The sequence below is a fragment of the Rattus rattus genome, chromosome 15, assembly GCF_011064425.1.
Source record: "Rattus rattus isolate New Zealand chromosome 15, Rrattus_CSIRO_v1, whole genome shotgun sequence".
In the NCBI taxonomy this organism is placed as follows: domain Eukaryota; kingdom Metazoa; phylum Chordata; class Mammalia; order Rodentia; family Muridae; genus Rattus; species Rattus rattus.
Window position 1 is genome coordinate 54,688,686 of NC_046168.1, and position 16,316 is coordinate 54,705,001.

The 16,316-nt window shown below is 49.4% G+C and overlaps 1 protein-coding gene across 2 annotated transcripts in view; it reads right to left on the minus strand.

The window, feature by feature from the left end:
- The window catches only part of Loxhd1 (lipoxygenase homology domains 1), a 149,426-nt gene that overhangs the window by 40,197 nt on the left and 92,913 nt on the right, over window positions 1–16,316 (minus strand). For both annotated transcript variants that reach the window (XM_032885677.1, XM_032885679.1), the window contains 6 exons: window positions 13,487–13,668; window positions 10,132–10,248; window positions 9,168–9,330; window positions 5,494–5,648; window positions 1,518–1,727; window positions 1,256–1,391 (listed from right to left, as the gene is read on the minus strand). In XM_032885677.1, the coding sequence (XP_032741568.1) occupies window positions 1,256–1,391; window positions 1,518–1,727; window positions 5,494–5,648; window positions 9,168–9,330; window positions 10,132–10,248; window positions 13,487–13,668 (963 nt within the window). The remainder of the gene's footprint in view (window positions 1–1,255; window positions 1,392–1,517; window positions 1,728–5,493; window positions 5,649–9,167; window positions 9,331–10,131; window positions 10,249–13,486; window positions 13,669–16,316) is intronic.

Sequence of the window (16,316 nt, forward strand, 5' to 3'; positions counted from 1 at the left end):
TGATTGCTGGGTGGGACTCAGAGGTAATTGTTTAAGGGTCTGACTCTTTTGGAAGGAGTGCCCTATTCATTCATTCTGCTTGGTTTGAGGATGTGAGGGCCAGCGCCTCAGCTCTCATCTTGGAGGGTTCCCTTGGGTGGCCTTTAGGGTAGGAGTCTTTTATAAGGATTCTAGAGGGAGCAGGAAATAGGAACCAGCTCCCTGGGCACCCTGGATCTGTCCTTGGCACCCTGGAGCTGTCACATCCACTTTAGATGGCCTTTGAATTTTTTATGCACTAGAAAAATGCTGAAGTTGTTTAGGCCGTGGTCTCCAGGTCACTGTCATTAGCAGTTAGCAATGAATAAGTCAAGAACCCCTCTCTAGGCCTGTCATCCCAGCTGACAGGAGTCAGTGCCCTGCTGCCAAAGGCCTAGGTTACACCATCTGTATCTCTCTGAAAGTTATCCAAAGCAGCCTATCCTGGCTGGAGTCACTGGCACAGCACTCGGTGCCAACAGCTGTTTAACACCCCTGGCCTCCCCACAGGTGACCACGGGCCTTTGTTAAGGACATCCACTTTGTGGGTCCTGTCATTTTTCACACACTGGGAAGGCAGCATGTGGACAGAGTCTCGATCTCTGTGACCCCCACGCTGTCCTGGAGGGTGACATTGCACTGATCACACTCTTAAATCTAAGAAGGTCTTCTACATGTTCGAAAAATGAATATAGAACTACCTTATATCAGAAATATGACCTGGGCAATGAATTTCTCAAGGCATCGTTTTATGGAGGAAGCAAACACAAAGGCCATGAGACTGACTTGTCCAAAGCTGGTTTTAGTGTCAGAACCAGAAATGGATTGTAAGTCCCCAAATGAACAGCTTGGGCTCTCTCTCCTGCACCGAGGAACATACAACATTAGACTTTGGGTATTAGACACATGAGAGATTCCAAATGTTAGCCCTGCTTTCTGTTGGGTTGTCCCAGATCCCCTAGCCAGTTCTGAGAGTCAGGGTGAGGGCAGAGTTTAAGACAACACCCTTCTGATGGATTAAGGAGATTATCCCCACAACATGATCTATTGCTTCATCTGTAGGGAACTTCTCTCTGCTCGGTCGCAGGGCTGTTGAACATGCAAATACCACAAAATACAAAGTTCTAGGCCCGCTTCATCAGTAACAGTGGGGCTATAGCAACAGCCCAACTAAGAATAGCTTAAGGCCATTTTCCTGTGCCAGTTCATTTTCTAAAGAGCTCCCTGCTCTGCTTACCGGGGCCATCCTGAACATAGTCAACCATGGGTCCTGTCACTGTGTCAATGTCCACGTCTGCCATCTTGGAACTCAGGGCGATCTCCCAGAAGTCAGCTGGGCTGCTGCAGTTGCTGCTGCGGTCTCCAGTGTACTCCTGCAAGGAAAAGTGCAGCCTGGCTTCGTTGCAGTGCCAGCATCTTCTGCTCCAAGGATCAACCCTGAGTATAAAGAGGCCTACAGGCTGTGGCTGCAGGGAGGTCCCAGCACCCCCTGATGGTACCTTCTCATAGAAGAGCCTCTCCAGCCGCCCATCCTCCTTCTTCAGGGATAGCCAGCGCCCACACAGGAATAGAAACTCGTCCTCATTGGTGTCATTCCATATCTCCACCTTCTCCACATACCAGTCGGCACACCATTTGGTGTTGTCATGGCGGAGCTTGATCTTGTAGATGACACCCAGGTCGGCAGCCTCAATGATGAAGGTGTCAGCCTGGAGGGTCCAAAGATGAGGGCTTGGTGGGGATCGCACTTTAAGCCCTGGAACCCCATCTCCTAGATTCCCAGTTTGAGTGGACGTTCCCTGATGGGAGATTCCCTTCTAGAACTGAATCCCAAAGATCAAGGTTTAGTGTCCAAGTTCAAGACTCTCTTCCTCATTGGCCTAGTTATAGCGCCCACTTACGTAGGACACTGCTTCATGTCCTTACTGGGTAAGACTGCCTTTGCCTGGATTTCTCTTGGGAGAAGCCTGTGGGTGTTTGGAAGAAAATGTCTCATGAACTGTGTGAACTATTCGAAGGCTATGTCCAGAGCGGATGAGGAAATGCTGGCCCAGCTCTGTTAGCCAGAAGCTTCAGCCACCAAACTGATTAAAGTCAAAGCAAGCCCACACTCCACTTGGCTGCCTCTGCATTAAAGGAGGATCTTAACGTGCAGCAGGCCAGCTCTCACAGAGGGAAATCAGAAGCCTTCTGAGGCCTCGCCCCTTTGGGGACAGCAGACTGATTGTGGGGCAACATACTCTGTTATGGAGAGGAGCCAGCCCCATCTCCATTTAAGTATCTTGGTGTAGAAAGGTGTCTCCTGCACCCCACTGAATGCCAAAGGTCAGATGAGAAGTTTTAGACACTGCTGTGGCTTTTAGGTACAAGGGGTACAAGGGTGGCATTGCTATGGCACATAAACACAAGTACAGAGAGAACACCTGGAAGGACGGAGAGAGTGTGGCTGCCCTTTAAATGTGCTCAGTGGCCTGCTGGGGACGTGGCAGTCAGGCTGTGTAGGGCGGGTCCTGAAAGTCTACAAATAACCATGGTAGACGTGGGCAATGTCCATGACCTGTGTGACCCTGGGGGCATTGAGGTAAGGTAGTGTTCTATGAGCACTGGGTGGGCTGGTGGGACCTTCTGGGGACCAGGTTTGGCTTTATACAGAGGCAGACGAGGAAGGGCCAACAGTGATGGAGGAGTCTTCTGGGGAGATTCTCTCAGACCAGGCAACCGATTAAATGTAGGCAGGGAGAGGTTGCTGGTAAGAGAGGTGCATCAAGAGTGACTCCTGACCCCCAGAGCAAGTGGCTAGAGACATGGAGGCTTTCAAGTCCTCAGCGATGGACTCAGGAATTCACAGTTAGTGTCTAGGCCAGATGCGGAGCAAGGAAACCAGGGGCTGAGCATGGTGGCCCATGCCTGTGATTCCACAACTTGGGAAGTGGAGGCAGGAGAACTGTCATGAGTTCCAGGTCAGCTCGAGTTCTGGGTTAACCTGGGCAAGAGAGTGAGACCCTATCTCAAAAGGCCCCAACAAAGCAAAGGAAAAACCAAATTAACTAGCAAAACCCCAAACAACAAAAAAACCAAAAGAAACAAAGAAAACAGGATAGGGCAGACTTAGATAGAGTGTGTGTGTGTGTGTGTGTGTGTGTGTGTGTGTGTGTGTGTGTGTGTGTGTGTGTGTGTTTTGAACCGTGTGTGAATAGATTGTGGTCATGTATGTTTTGAATGAGAGAATAGATTATATATATGTACATATATATATGTATATATATACATATATACACATATACACACATATATATTAAATTTGGTGTTTTACATTTATTTATTTATTTATTTATATGAGTAGACTGTAGCTGTCTTCACACACACCAGAAGAGGGCATCAGATCCCATTACAGATGGTTGTGAGCCACCATGTGGTTGCTGGGATTGGAACTCAGGACCTCTGGAAGAGCAGTCAGTGCTCTTAACCTCTGAGCCATCTCTCCAGCCCCATCTTATTTATATTTAAACCATTTATTCTCTGTTTTCGTTGAGCATCTATTATTTTCCAGGTTCTGACATGGACAAAGTTTTATCCATTAGCCCCGCGAGGCACACTACTGTTAGACCAATGCATTTTCCAGATGTCAGCACTAGGCATCCCTGGCAGGTGGGGTCAAGGGAGCTCTCCTAAGCCGTAACGAGGACCAGCGTGGCTAGCAAACTGGGCACAGTTGGGTATCTCACGGCTTAGTTCAGCTGGCTTTCACAGTCACTCGGAACTATTTTGTGAGACACAGAGATATTAAGTAAGTTGCCCAAGATTACATAATCAATTAGTATTAGAAACAGTGTCTAATTCGGGTGATCTGAGCTCAGGGTTTGGATACCTAATATAACGCATCCCTGGTCTAGAGCCAGGGACGTCACAGAATCTATTTTGACCTCTTTAACTATCTACTTTTCCAAAATGAGAAGAGCAAGATGAATCCTCTCCTAAGTACTATATCTGGGCAGTGAACAGCTCATCTCTTGTGCCGTGTGTATGTGTGTGTGTGTGTGTGTGTGTGTGTGTGTGTGTGTGTGTGTGTGTATGTGTGTGTGTGTGGTGTGTATATATATAGAGAGAGACAGAGAGACAGAGAGAGACAGACACAGAGAGAAGCAGGGAGAGACAGAGAGGCAGAGAGAGGCAGAGAGACAGAGAGAGACACAGAGAGAGGCAGAGAGAGACAGAGAGACAAAGACAGAGACAGAGAGAGACATAGACAGAGAGACAGAGAGAGACCTGTAAATTATCTTCCTCAGTATGCTGATGTACATTTCCTCTTTCTCAGTGCAGAGGTCTAACTGGGAATCGTGTTATTCCTGATTCAGAGGCAGGAAAGCGAAGTTGAAGACTGATGGTCTCTATCCAGATGATTAACTTGAGTGCTGGGACATAACCTTCTGAGGACCCAACGCCAGGTTGGGGCTCCTCCTTTGAGCCTGGCACATGGGGTCACCAGGCATTACAAACCCACTTACAGGACACCTGCTACTTGTCCCACAGTGAATTCCCTACTCACCAGTAGCAGGTGGTTCAATATAAAAAGGCCTGTCTGGCTGAGAGTTAGGCCCTTGGGACATGCGTGGATGTTACACATGCATGGCCACTGGCAAGACAGCAGCCGGATCAATGCCGTGACTCTGCTCTTTGGAGATCCCCTGGCCTGTGGAGTTTCAGGTAGACTTAGGTACACGGAGAGGAAGGAAGGGGACCAAGGGTCCTGGAGGACCGAGTGAAGGGTGGGGCAGCACACAGGGGAGCGGGGAGCTGTGCTGGGAGAGCCGCACGGAAGGCAAAGTTTTGGATGGACTCCGTGCTTCTTGTAAACCACAGTGTATCCGAGCAAGCGCTGCAAATGCTTGCTGACTGGCCGTGTGTCCTTCAGGCCTTTTTTTTTTTTTTTATAGTCATAGAACGTTAATCGAGAGCAGGCTTGGCCCTCGATGGACAGGTCAAGGTGAGTCTACCTGAGAGAGTGAGGGGCCCTTCTGCTCCCGCTGTTATTTATATTGAGGGCCTCAGCTCTGCACTCCACACTTGAGCTGATTTATAATATTTGTTTCCTCATCCTTGCGACAGGGAAACTAAGGTCAGCAAAGTTGAATCAGACAAGGAACTGAAGGCAGAGCCGGGCTTCCAGACCCCCAATCAAGAGTTTTTTAGCCTAGCCTCTGCCTCTTGTGGCCTCCATGTTCTCGTGCATGAACCACCCTCAGTGAGTTGGTTTTCTGAAGAGACCATTCCCACAAACTAGAGCTCGGGCCCAATTTCCACTCCACCCCAACCCTTATACAGGACCCAGGGAAGTATATCGGCTAGCGAAGGGGATGATCTGTGTTTACATAGGAAAAGCAACGTCAAAAGACCACGGGAAGATGCACCTCACCCCACAGAATTCCAAGATACTCTCAGGACCAAGAGAGGTGGCATTCAGTGTGTCTCTCCTACCGTTCCTTTCTCAAACTTGTTGGTGCGGTTCTCTGACTTGCCAAGGTACCGCTCCCCAGTGTCCCCGAGGTCTCCGTAGATGGTGATGTAGACCTTGGCATCTGTCCCCGCCCCAGGAACATTCCCTGTGAAGATCTGCACAGAGTACAGCACAACTGCCCATCAAGTGGGACAGTCAGACAGACAGACAGAGGGAAGAAAGAGCACGGTGGAAGCTCATTAGCTCAAGGGAGCAGGGTTGGTCGGCATTCAAAGCTCTGGTCCAGGCCCTGAAGCTGTTGCATTTTCTTTCTGCTGCTTGGCTATGCATGGTCAGCTGCACCCTGAGTGGGTGCTTCAGTCAGAGTCACCCATCAGATCTGGACTCAGGAGGCTCTCAGAGAACCAAAAGATGGGGGCTTTTGGAGTGTCCCCCAACCCATTCACCTATTCAAGTTAGTCCAAGGAGATTGCCCTAAGTATGTCTTCACTATGGTCACTGAGTCTTTACGCTGTGATATGGGCAATGCAAGGCCTTGTCTTCTAGCTACACCATTCTTCTAACTGGATTGGGCATGTGTGTGGAGTAATTTTCAAATAATCATCATCTTCCTGACTTTGATTTATTCTTCAGCCCACTGGTACCACTCACATTGCCCCAGTATCCCCAGGGAAACTCTTCTCCCCCCAACCACAGAGACTGAGAACATCTCCTTTGTTCTCACGATGCCTGGGAAGTGGCTGAGTACTAGGGTGATGATGACTAGTATACAAGGATCCGAGGGGGATGGAAATGAGTGTGGTCTTGGCTTTGCTCTGCTGCTGTGGCTCAGGAGGGAAGAATTAGACAGCTGCTTCCCCAGCCTCCAGCCCTGTGGACAAGCGAGTCCTCCATGAGCTTTCCACAGACGCTAAGGTGGCTTTGCTCCCTTCTCTGTGTCCCTTTGCCCTGGGAGATCCAAGGGAATGGGATGAGAAGGAAGCTTTTGGAGTGGTGATTAGAAACTGGGAAGGGTGGAGGGTTCATTCCTGAAGTACTGTTCTTAGCCACCCAGAGAAATGACCTAAATGTTGGCACAGACCCAGAGCACAATGGCAGGGAAACTATGGTGGTGTGGTACCTATCCTGGACTAAGGGCCATTCCTGTGAACCCAGGGGACTTACAAGACTTAGAAGGTGGTTCTCTTTCTTACAGTGACCAAGAAGAGCTTTGCTTCCAAGCCCTGTAAGTGGGTCCACAGCCACCACTAACTTGTGTAACAAATCAGTGTGCTGTGGGTAGCTTTTACCCACAGTTAGGGACATGTTCACACCCCCCACCCCACTATGGCTCCTGATACGTCTTCTTTTCCACTGCATTTCACAGCATCATGCTTCTCTCTGGCTTTCCTGGGCCCCTCATCTTCTACACAGCCCCTGGCTACTAAATCCTTGAGCCTTCTGTTCTCATTTTGTACACCCTGCCTTTGTCTTCCTTGACCTCCTGAGTCTGCATCTTCAACCCAGTTCCCTGTGCTTCAAATTCCCAACTCCTGTCACCTAATGGCTACCTCCATTGGGACTAGAGCCTAGCATCACAAACTCACACATCTAAGTGGAACTTGATCTCTCCTGTACCTAAACCTTCTCCAAACTCATCCTTACCTTCCCTGACTTCATAGCTCATTCTCCCTCACTCTGCAAAGCTCCTTGTTGTTTCACGAGACTAGGAATGGTTAAATGCCTGTCCCCTGGTACAGACAATATCGGGGGCCAGTCTATCCTGCTCAGCTTGGCGCAGAAGCAGTCAGCATGTCACGGGCCTCAGTAACTGATAATGAAATTGCCTCTTTGTTGCTTAAAGAGGCAGCATTACCCAAGTCTGTCGGGCCAACACCAACGTGGGGTAACATTAGCAATCTTGTCACAGCTTAGACACAACAGTTGATGACTGTCCTCTCCCTGCCATTCCCCCCCCTCCACTTCTGGCAGCATTCAAGCCTGTTCCGCATGTGAAATTATCACAGGTGGGCGGACCTGTTAGAAACGCCTCTTCCAGGAGCCCTTGTCCCAGACTGAGATGAATGATCTTCTAACACCCCCACTCCACCTCCTGCTGCTTTCTCTGGTCCTTTGGTAATTAAGAAAACCAATTCAGCTTCTCAGTGCTGAGCAATGCGGGGATGCAGGATATAGCTATTTCTGGATCCTGCTCCCTCCCGTCCCACCCTGGCCACACAGCCTGTCAGGGAGGAGGTGTCTCCTTAGAAACCCAGAGCGGGTTCTGCAGAGCACAGTTTATACAGAACAGCCCAAGAGTGGTGTTGAAAACAGCAGCCTAGGGTGTCCATCTGCGGTCGAGATAGAAAAAAAAAAAGATACATTTCCCTTACTGGATAGCAAAGAAAATATGAAGAAAGGAATGTGTGTGTGTGTGTGTGTGTGTGTGTGTGTGTGTGAAAGAGAGAGAGAGAGAGAGAGAGAGAGAGACAGACAGACAGACAGACAGAGACAGAGAGAGACAGAGACAGAGACAGAGACAGAGATTGAGAGAGAGGTCTCAGATTAAAGGAAAGCCGGGGCTGTCACTGTTTTACATAACAAGGACAACACAGTCGTCCCTTGTCTTTTGACTCTCATTAGCAGAAAGATCTGTGTCCCAGCCCCACCCATTTCATAAAAGAGTCTTGAGTTTTACTGGAATCCTGGGTCTTACTCCAGTTTTCCAAAATTATTACACTGTAACTTGGGGTTGGTTTTCCAAGTTCTTGGAGCTTCTGTGTAGACTGCCCCGTTGGGGAGAACCATGGGCATTTTTGTGTATCATTAGTGGTAGAGACTTCTGTAGGTGACACTGATTACCGAATAGTTAAAGCTTACTCGGAGCTGAGTGGCTGGTGAGTGCTATCCATGCTATAAAGAAAGAACACGTGTGTGCACGTACACACGTGTGCCCACAGTATAGTGAGAGGAGAAAGCTGGGGAGTGAGACCTCAATGCCAGCAGGCACAGAAAGGACCGACATTAGGCAGACTCTTTAGGGGGATAGGAAGATAACCACAGTATGATGATGTCACTCAGACCAAAGGGAGGAAGAAGCAGGAGAAGTGGGTGGTCAGGATGATTCAAGTCCTGCAGAGGAAGAGGAGTCATGGAGAACAGTGTGACTAGCAGATACAGAAAACAAAACCTGGCGACCCAGAACCTAAGCCCAGAGATAGGCCTTGTCGGGAGATTTCTACCCTGCTTTCCTTCTTAAAAACAAATCCTTTACAGGACAGGGTTTTAAACCAGGTGCTCATGTGTTAGGCAAATACTCTCCCACTGAGGTACTCTCCAGCCTAACAGAGGAACAGAGAGGGCCACACCACACCAACTATGGCCAGGTGAACTGAGCAGCACAAGGTCAGGAGCAGGGTAATCTAGGCAGTGGGAGATCTGTTGGGATGTATCACTCTGCAGAAGGAGGAAGGGGTTTGAGCACAAAGCTTGCAGTGAAACAGGCCAGACTCTGAAGACTGGCCTGCCATCTTCCAGATGTGTGAACTTGGCAAGTTATGCAACTTCCGTGAGCCTTAGTTGTCCAGTGATAGCACAGACCGTCCTCCTCTGTGAGGAGGCTCGACCTGGCAGGGGCAGGCGCTCAGCAGGGAGGAACTTCATGTGCAGCAAAGGCCACTCACTCCCCCTACCCCGCCCTAATACACACACTTACTGTCCAGAGGTTCCTCCACTTCCTTGTAGACCTGCCTTAAGGATCCATCTTTCATGTACTTCTCAGTGAAGATGTCATAGGGGACCAGTTCTCGGATGGTCTTCTTGTCATCCTCAGAGGTGGCGAGCCATCGATCACAGGGGAAAGTCAAGGTTTCTGTACCCTGGGGTGAGGAGGAAGGAGGACAATTAGTCTGTAAGGAGGGGACCGCCAAGACCAGTGATTCTTCAGTGTGATGAAGATCATGGGAACCAAAGACAAAGAAGTTATTGCCTCACAGTACACAGGGACCCTTTCTAGCCTGATTTCAGAAGATCTAGCCTTAAAGATTTACACAACCACAGGAGGAGTTAGTTAGCCTTTTGAAGGCTGCACTTCCTGGGTTGCACTTAAATATCAATATCTGAATCCTATCCCGGATACTTGGGGCCGTTAGGTGAAGCGGGATCTCTGAGTTTTTAAATCCGTCTTGTCAGAGATAGCTTGCCGTCCCCTAACTGTGGAAGTTTATATTTTCCTAGTGTTTTCCAAGTTGTTCAGGTTAAATTTTCCTCTGGTCAAGGACATGCTGGTCACTCACCGGTCCTGTTGTTTTGAGACAGACACATGGACCAGAACAGATTGTCTTGACCAGTGGTTCTCAGCCTTCCTAATGCTGCAACCCTTCCTCGTGTTGGGGTGACCCCTCAACCATAAAATTATTTGTTGCTACTTCATAACTGTAATCTTGCAGCTGTTATAAATCATAATGTAAGGATCTGATTGACAGGTCACACATCTGATATGTGACCCCCATGAGGCAGTCATCCTACTCCACAGGAGTTGTGACCCACAGGTTGAGAACCACTGAAAGATTGTGTTGGCCCCGAGCTAGTTAACAGGCTGAAGTAGCCGACAAGCCAGTATGCTGTGAACTTAATCTGGGAAAAGATAAAGCACTGGGAAAGACCCATTTCCAACTTACGTCTTTCTCAGGGAGGAGCCTGCGGATGTCCACGTGGGAGCAGTGCCACCCAGGGTTTATGCCTGTGTTGTCATGGCCAATCCGAATTTTTTCTATGATCTCACCCACGTCTTCTAACTTCAGAAAGAAAAGAAGGCACGGTGGTGCATCAGTAGAAAGGCTTCGGCCACCTCGTACGTCCTTGGGGCATCCATGTTCAGATCCCCCCTGAACTTCTAGGTGCTCTTTGCTCTCATCTATCTCTACTGAGCAGTCAGGACAAGCCCCTCCTCTGCACACGACACACCAATGCTTCCTTCCCTCAGTCTGGACACGGTTGGCCCTGATTCAGGCACTCGGGTCTTTCAGGGGTATCTGACTCTTCCCATCCTCCATTACTTGATGCCAGAGTAGAGCAATCTCTGAGGACTGAGTTGGGTCTCAGAAGAAGGGATCTGGTACATCCTGTGCTCCTGTTTTGCTGGTCAGACTATGTTCAAATCTTCCAATTCTTAAGAGCCCCTCCATTTCTATAATTCTTTTTCTCTACTCCTATAGATTCTAGTCCCCCAAACTTACAGAAAATAGTGTCTTAGTCAGCCAAAACCAGAACCAGGGATGGGGCAGCCCATTGAGATCAAGACTAGGTCAACAACCACAGAATGGTCTCTCTCTCTCTCTCTCTCTCTCTCTCTCTCTGATTTGTTTATTTTATGTATGATTATTCCATCACTCTCTTCAGACACACCAGAAGAGGGCATCAGATCCTATTACAGATGGCTGTGAGCCACCATGTGGTTGCTGGGAATTGAACTCAAGACCTCTGGAAGAGCAGTCAGTGCTCTAACCACTAAGCCATCTCTCCAGCCAGCATGACTCTCTTTATCACCTGTTCTTTAGCTCTAAGTCCCTGGCCAAGCACCTTGCTACTCCATAGACAGACAAGGGAGCCACAGCTGCTGTGACCTTGCTGCCCTCCCAAGACGCTCCACTACCTGTCACCTGCTCTAAAGCAGAGAACAGAATCCATGGCCACAATGGTCCTTAGAAGCCTTGCAAGCCCAGAGGACTCAGAGCAACTAAAACAAAGATCAGTGCTTCCAGGTGATGTAAGGGCTGTAGAGATTTTTAATGGATCTTATGACTACCTGTCGAAGAGGTATTGATGCCCCAGGAGAAGGCTGTGATCCACATCTCAACTGATCACCTCACATCTGAGGTGGCCAGAAAATACAGGGTCCCCAGCTCATCTTCCACCTAAGGGCTTCTATTTCCTTCCCTGTCCCGTAGGCTTTGAGGTTTGGGACACGTGGCTTCAATGGCACGTCTGTAAACTTAGTCCTATGGCAAGCCCTTGTCATCTTGTCTGTGGCACCATCGGCAACAAGGAGGCCCTCAGAGGCCTGCTGGGACTCATAGATGGGATGGGATCAGAAGGTCCTGGCATTCACCTTTGGGGGGTGGGGGTTAAAGACATTGTCCAAGAAGGCTGTGGAGCTGAACTGCCGGGACCCTAGCTCACTGAGTAGTGCTACCTTCGTACATTTCAAACCTTCCTTGTTCTGGGTGCTTATGTGTGAGATGGGATTATGATACTGACACCTTCTTGGAACTGTCACCATGAATCAATGACTTAGTCCTTATTGAGTGTTTACAACAGGGCTGACATTTCAGATGAGCTCAGGAGTCTGAACTGTTAATATTCTTCTCCCAGCCAACCCCTCAGGGTGGGTCACAGAGAGGGGGAGCAGTTTGCTAACAGGTAATCCACAGTGAGGAGGGGAGGTGAGTCGTGGACTGAGTGACGGACTGAGGATCCACCAGAGAAGAGTAGAGAGGTAGAAGATGCAGGCAGGAAAGACAAACCTTTTCATTTGTCCAACTCCCTCACTCCCTGAAGACCCAGACAGCTGACAAAGAATGAACAAATTAACTGGCAAATTATAACTGCTCACTACTAATAGGGATCTTATTGATAAATACTAATGGGGACCTCATTGATAAAAGCCCCCAGAAGTCCTGTTGAGGTGGAACCTGGGCACTAATTATGTCATTCCCTGTGATGCACCCACCATAACACCTTGTGTGGAGAGATGTTAGCCTGTGTGGATGACTGAATCAGCCCTGATCTTTTTCCATGGCAGACTTCCCACCAAAGTTGCCTGCTCCCAGAGGGATGGGGAGAGAGTTAAATTCTCGAAGCAGCAGCGGGCTAAGGATAAGAACAAGCTAGACGTTTTTGTTTCCCACTAGAATACAAGGGCATGTCACTACTGGTCCCCATTCCCCAGGGAGCTGAGGCTTCCAAGGTTCCTAGGTCCTCTGCCAGGCTGGCGTCATCCCTACCCTCTTCCCAAGCTCCACTATGCTCATCCTGTGCCCTCAAGCTCCGTGTTGCATCTGTCTTTACCCCTGACCCACTGGGCATGCTGTCACCTCCCAGGGATACCTCTTCTTGTCCCGAGAGTGCCCATTTCCATGCCTGGCTTTAAGCCATCTCCTCCAGGACCTTTTCCTGAACACCAATGACAAGCTCAATCCACTGTAGAGTCTACCATGGAGTGTAAGAGCACACATGTCAAAGCCCGCAGGTTTGATTCTGGTTCTCCTGCATGCTAGCTATGTGGTTTGGGGAAAGTCACTAGCCTTACTGTGCCTCAATCCCCTCCTCTTTACCTGGGTCCAGTACAGTGCAGAATTGTTGCAAGGGTCCAGTGAACATAGATAGAACCCATATGTTAGGGCCTCAAACCATAGGACCAGTGACGGTGACAAGCATTAGTGAGTGAAGGACTGGGCCTCCCAGTTATACCACAAGCTCTTGCAGGCAGAGTCTGGGCTCTTCTGCTGTGTCTCCTGCCCACACCATCTCACACGAGAGGACAACACAGGCTGGATGAATTGTTCTGCATACAGGCATGTGGGAATTCCACGGTGCTGGAACTCACATCCCCAGTAAACATCAGATGACCAAACCCCTTGCCCAGATCTGACAGGAGTTATGAAACATATAGCAGCTGTGTCCAACTGGCTATAGCTTGAGAGCCAAGCAGAAGACACAGCCCTGCACAATCCCCTGTGAGAGATTTGCACCATGCAGCACCTCAGCTCCTACCTGCCTGGAAGCTGGGTTGCATCCGTGGTAGAAGCAGGAAGATATCCTGTTGGTATGCCTGCCTCCCCTGGTTCTGGTCATCACCTTTAAACCTGACAACTTGTCCTAAAAGACTTACCTAGCTTCATCATCCTCCTGTTTGGTTGGACATGAAGGTTCAGAGAGGCTGACCAAGCTGCTCACCTCCCATTCGCTGTGGCCCATCTAGATGAAAGGCTTCTCTGACCCCGCCCCTCTATGGAAGTACAAGGAGCCAGGTACCTCCACAATAAAGCGGGAGGCCGACTTCCTCTCGAAGAACAGCTTCTGTTCCCTCTTATTGGTGCACAGGAACTTCTGCCGGGTGCACACGGCATCACAGCCGTAGATGACAATGAAGATGTTGGCGTCCGTCCCAGCAGCGAAGACATCGCTGGTGTAGAGGGTGATCTCATAAGGGACAACTGAGAGATATGGCAGAGGGCAAGGACAGGGGTGGCAGGAAGAGAACAGAAGATACCATAGGTGAGGTCGTGTTCTTTCCAGCCTCAGTGGTGGCCTTTTAGAGGGAACATCTCATGCCTCATATCTAGAGACAGCCCTGATCCTCCAGACAGTGGACTTACGACAGACCGGCTGAAGATATAGGTTATGGAATTTGAAAAGCTCAAGCCCAAATCTGGGGCCTAACCTGATGATCAGTGTGGCCTGGAGAAGTTGGCTAAGAGCCTTCATTTTCATTGATGTGCACCCACCAGGAGGCTTAGCCATACTCTGTAACCGGAGCTTTGCATTTCAGAGGCAAACTGCCAATCAGAGAGCCAGGCTTAGTGATGAAATAGCATTCTCTTCTCATTCTGTCTGCTGCTCTTAGTCCCTCATTGGCTCCAAACTGGCAAGCTCCCATGTCGCACATGCCCTCTCATTCAGCTGCTCTGACTTTATAGATGTTTCTTATAGGGGAGTGGGCAAGAGGAGGAGGAGGAGGAGGAGAGGAGGAAGAAGAGGAGAAGAGGAAGAGGAGGAGGAGGAAGGAGGAGGAAGAGGAGGAGGAGGAGGAGGAAGAAGGAGGAGGAGAGGAGAAAGAGGAGGAGGAGGAAGAGGAGGATGAGAAGGAGAGGAGGAGGAGGGAAGAGGGAGGGAGACGGAGGGGGAGGAGGAGGGGGAGGAGGAGGCAGAGGAGGAGGGGGAGTTTCTCTAGGGTCTATTCAGTAGCTACAGGACTGTCTACCCTTAAAGGAGAGCTGAAGCAAGTGACTTCCCAGTGCAGCTGCTCCACGACAAGCAACCAGTGTGTCTGTATGGGCTGAGGATCTGCTCTACAGGAGCTCTCGGAGGGGCTGACTAATAAAGATTCCTAAGTTTCTCTTTGGCGTGTCTGTGGCGTGGGCCTAATTCACACCTTACAGTACAGTTTGAAGCTGTTCATCGGAATCAAGTGTCAGCTACAGGGTGAGATTCATTAGCAGGTTATGAAAGGTTAGTGAGCAGTCAGCCATATCCTGAACAGAGAGTGCTACTGCATATCACACGGAGTGAGGTAACTTTGTGATATGCCTGGCATACATGCATATGAATAAATATGCTCATTATGGATTGCTGGCCAGAGAGAGAGAGAGAGAGAGAGAGAGAGAGACAGAGAGAGACAGAGAGAGAGAGAGACAGAGAGAGAGAGAGAGAGAGAGAGAGAGAGAGAGAGAGAGTATGAATACAGACTGGGAAGAGGGCTCCGTTAGTAAAGTGTCTGTCATGCATACAAGGATGAGGATCTGAATTCAGATCCCCAGAACCCACATAAAAAGCTAGGCACTGTGTCACATGTCTGTGACACCGACATTGCGGGCTAAGACAGAGAGGGATGGATCCCTAAAATTAATGAGAGCTTCAGGTTCAGTGAGAGAGACCCTATCCTGAAAAACAAGAGGCACAAAGCAATTGAGGGGACACCCAACATTGTCGGACCTTAACATGCAGCCACATATGTGTACACACACCTACACTATCAAGTACAAACACCACACCAAACATACATAATATATCACATACATTACCAAAGGACAGAAAGAGAGCAGGAAGAAGAGGAAAGAAGGAGGAGAGGAAGGAAGGAAGGAAGGAAGAAGAAAGGAAGGAAGGAAGGAAGGAAGGAAGGAAGGAAGGAAGGAAGAAAGGAAGGAAGTTAAAACCCTAAAAGGAGTCCACAAGCAAATACCCCTTATTTTATGTTCTTGGATCTTAAAGGGACCCATCCATTTAGGAGCTGTCTGCTCTTAGGGGATCTCAACCTTCTCCGAATGAGAAACGGCCTCCAGTGTCCTGAAAGGATTCCCTGAAGAAGTATGGAGATATCCATGCCTGTGGTGGCACCGGTCTCACCCACTGGGAACTTGTCATGTGCCAGGTTCAGTACTATGCCCTGGACAGCACCGTCCTCCCCAGAGTGCCAGTGGAGTGCTATTGTGCCCATCTCATCAGAGGAGAAAGCCACAAGCTGCGGAGGGGTGAAGGGACTGGTCCCAGGTCACATGGTGGGACCTGAGCCCAAACTTGTCTGACTCCAGAGCTACAGAGTCCATTTCTGGGATGAACTGGAGGAAATTACTTCAGCCATGGAGTGAGGTGGTTCATGGACACTTCCGCTGGCCCCTGACTGAGACAGCTGGAGGCTTCTTCTACTGTTCCAGAGCCCCTTGGCTGTGTTCCCCTCTGCCCAGAGACTCTCCAGAAACAGGTCTGATCCAATCCCTTCCGCCTTGTTTCCTCTTAGGGCTTTTCAGTTCTTTCCCCACCCCACAGCCCTTTTTAAAAAAGCAAGTGCGAGTGTAAGATTCACCTGCTCTAGGTTATGCTAGAATGTTATGCTGCTTCCTGTAAAAGGCCTGAGCATCTACTGTTGCCCGCAAGGGTCCTGGAACCAATTCCCAAAGATGCAGGGAGACACGGGGTACTCAGTCAGACTATGCAAAATCTCAAACTGGTGCGATACAAAATGTGGCCTGTTAAGGTGCCACAAGGGGGATGGGTGCTCCTGCACCCGGGACCCAATTGTTCCTGTCAGTGCTGAGTGTCGGTTCAGTCTGACTTGCACTTTGGGGAGCTTCTGGGGCAAGGCTAG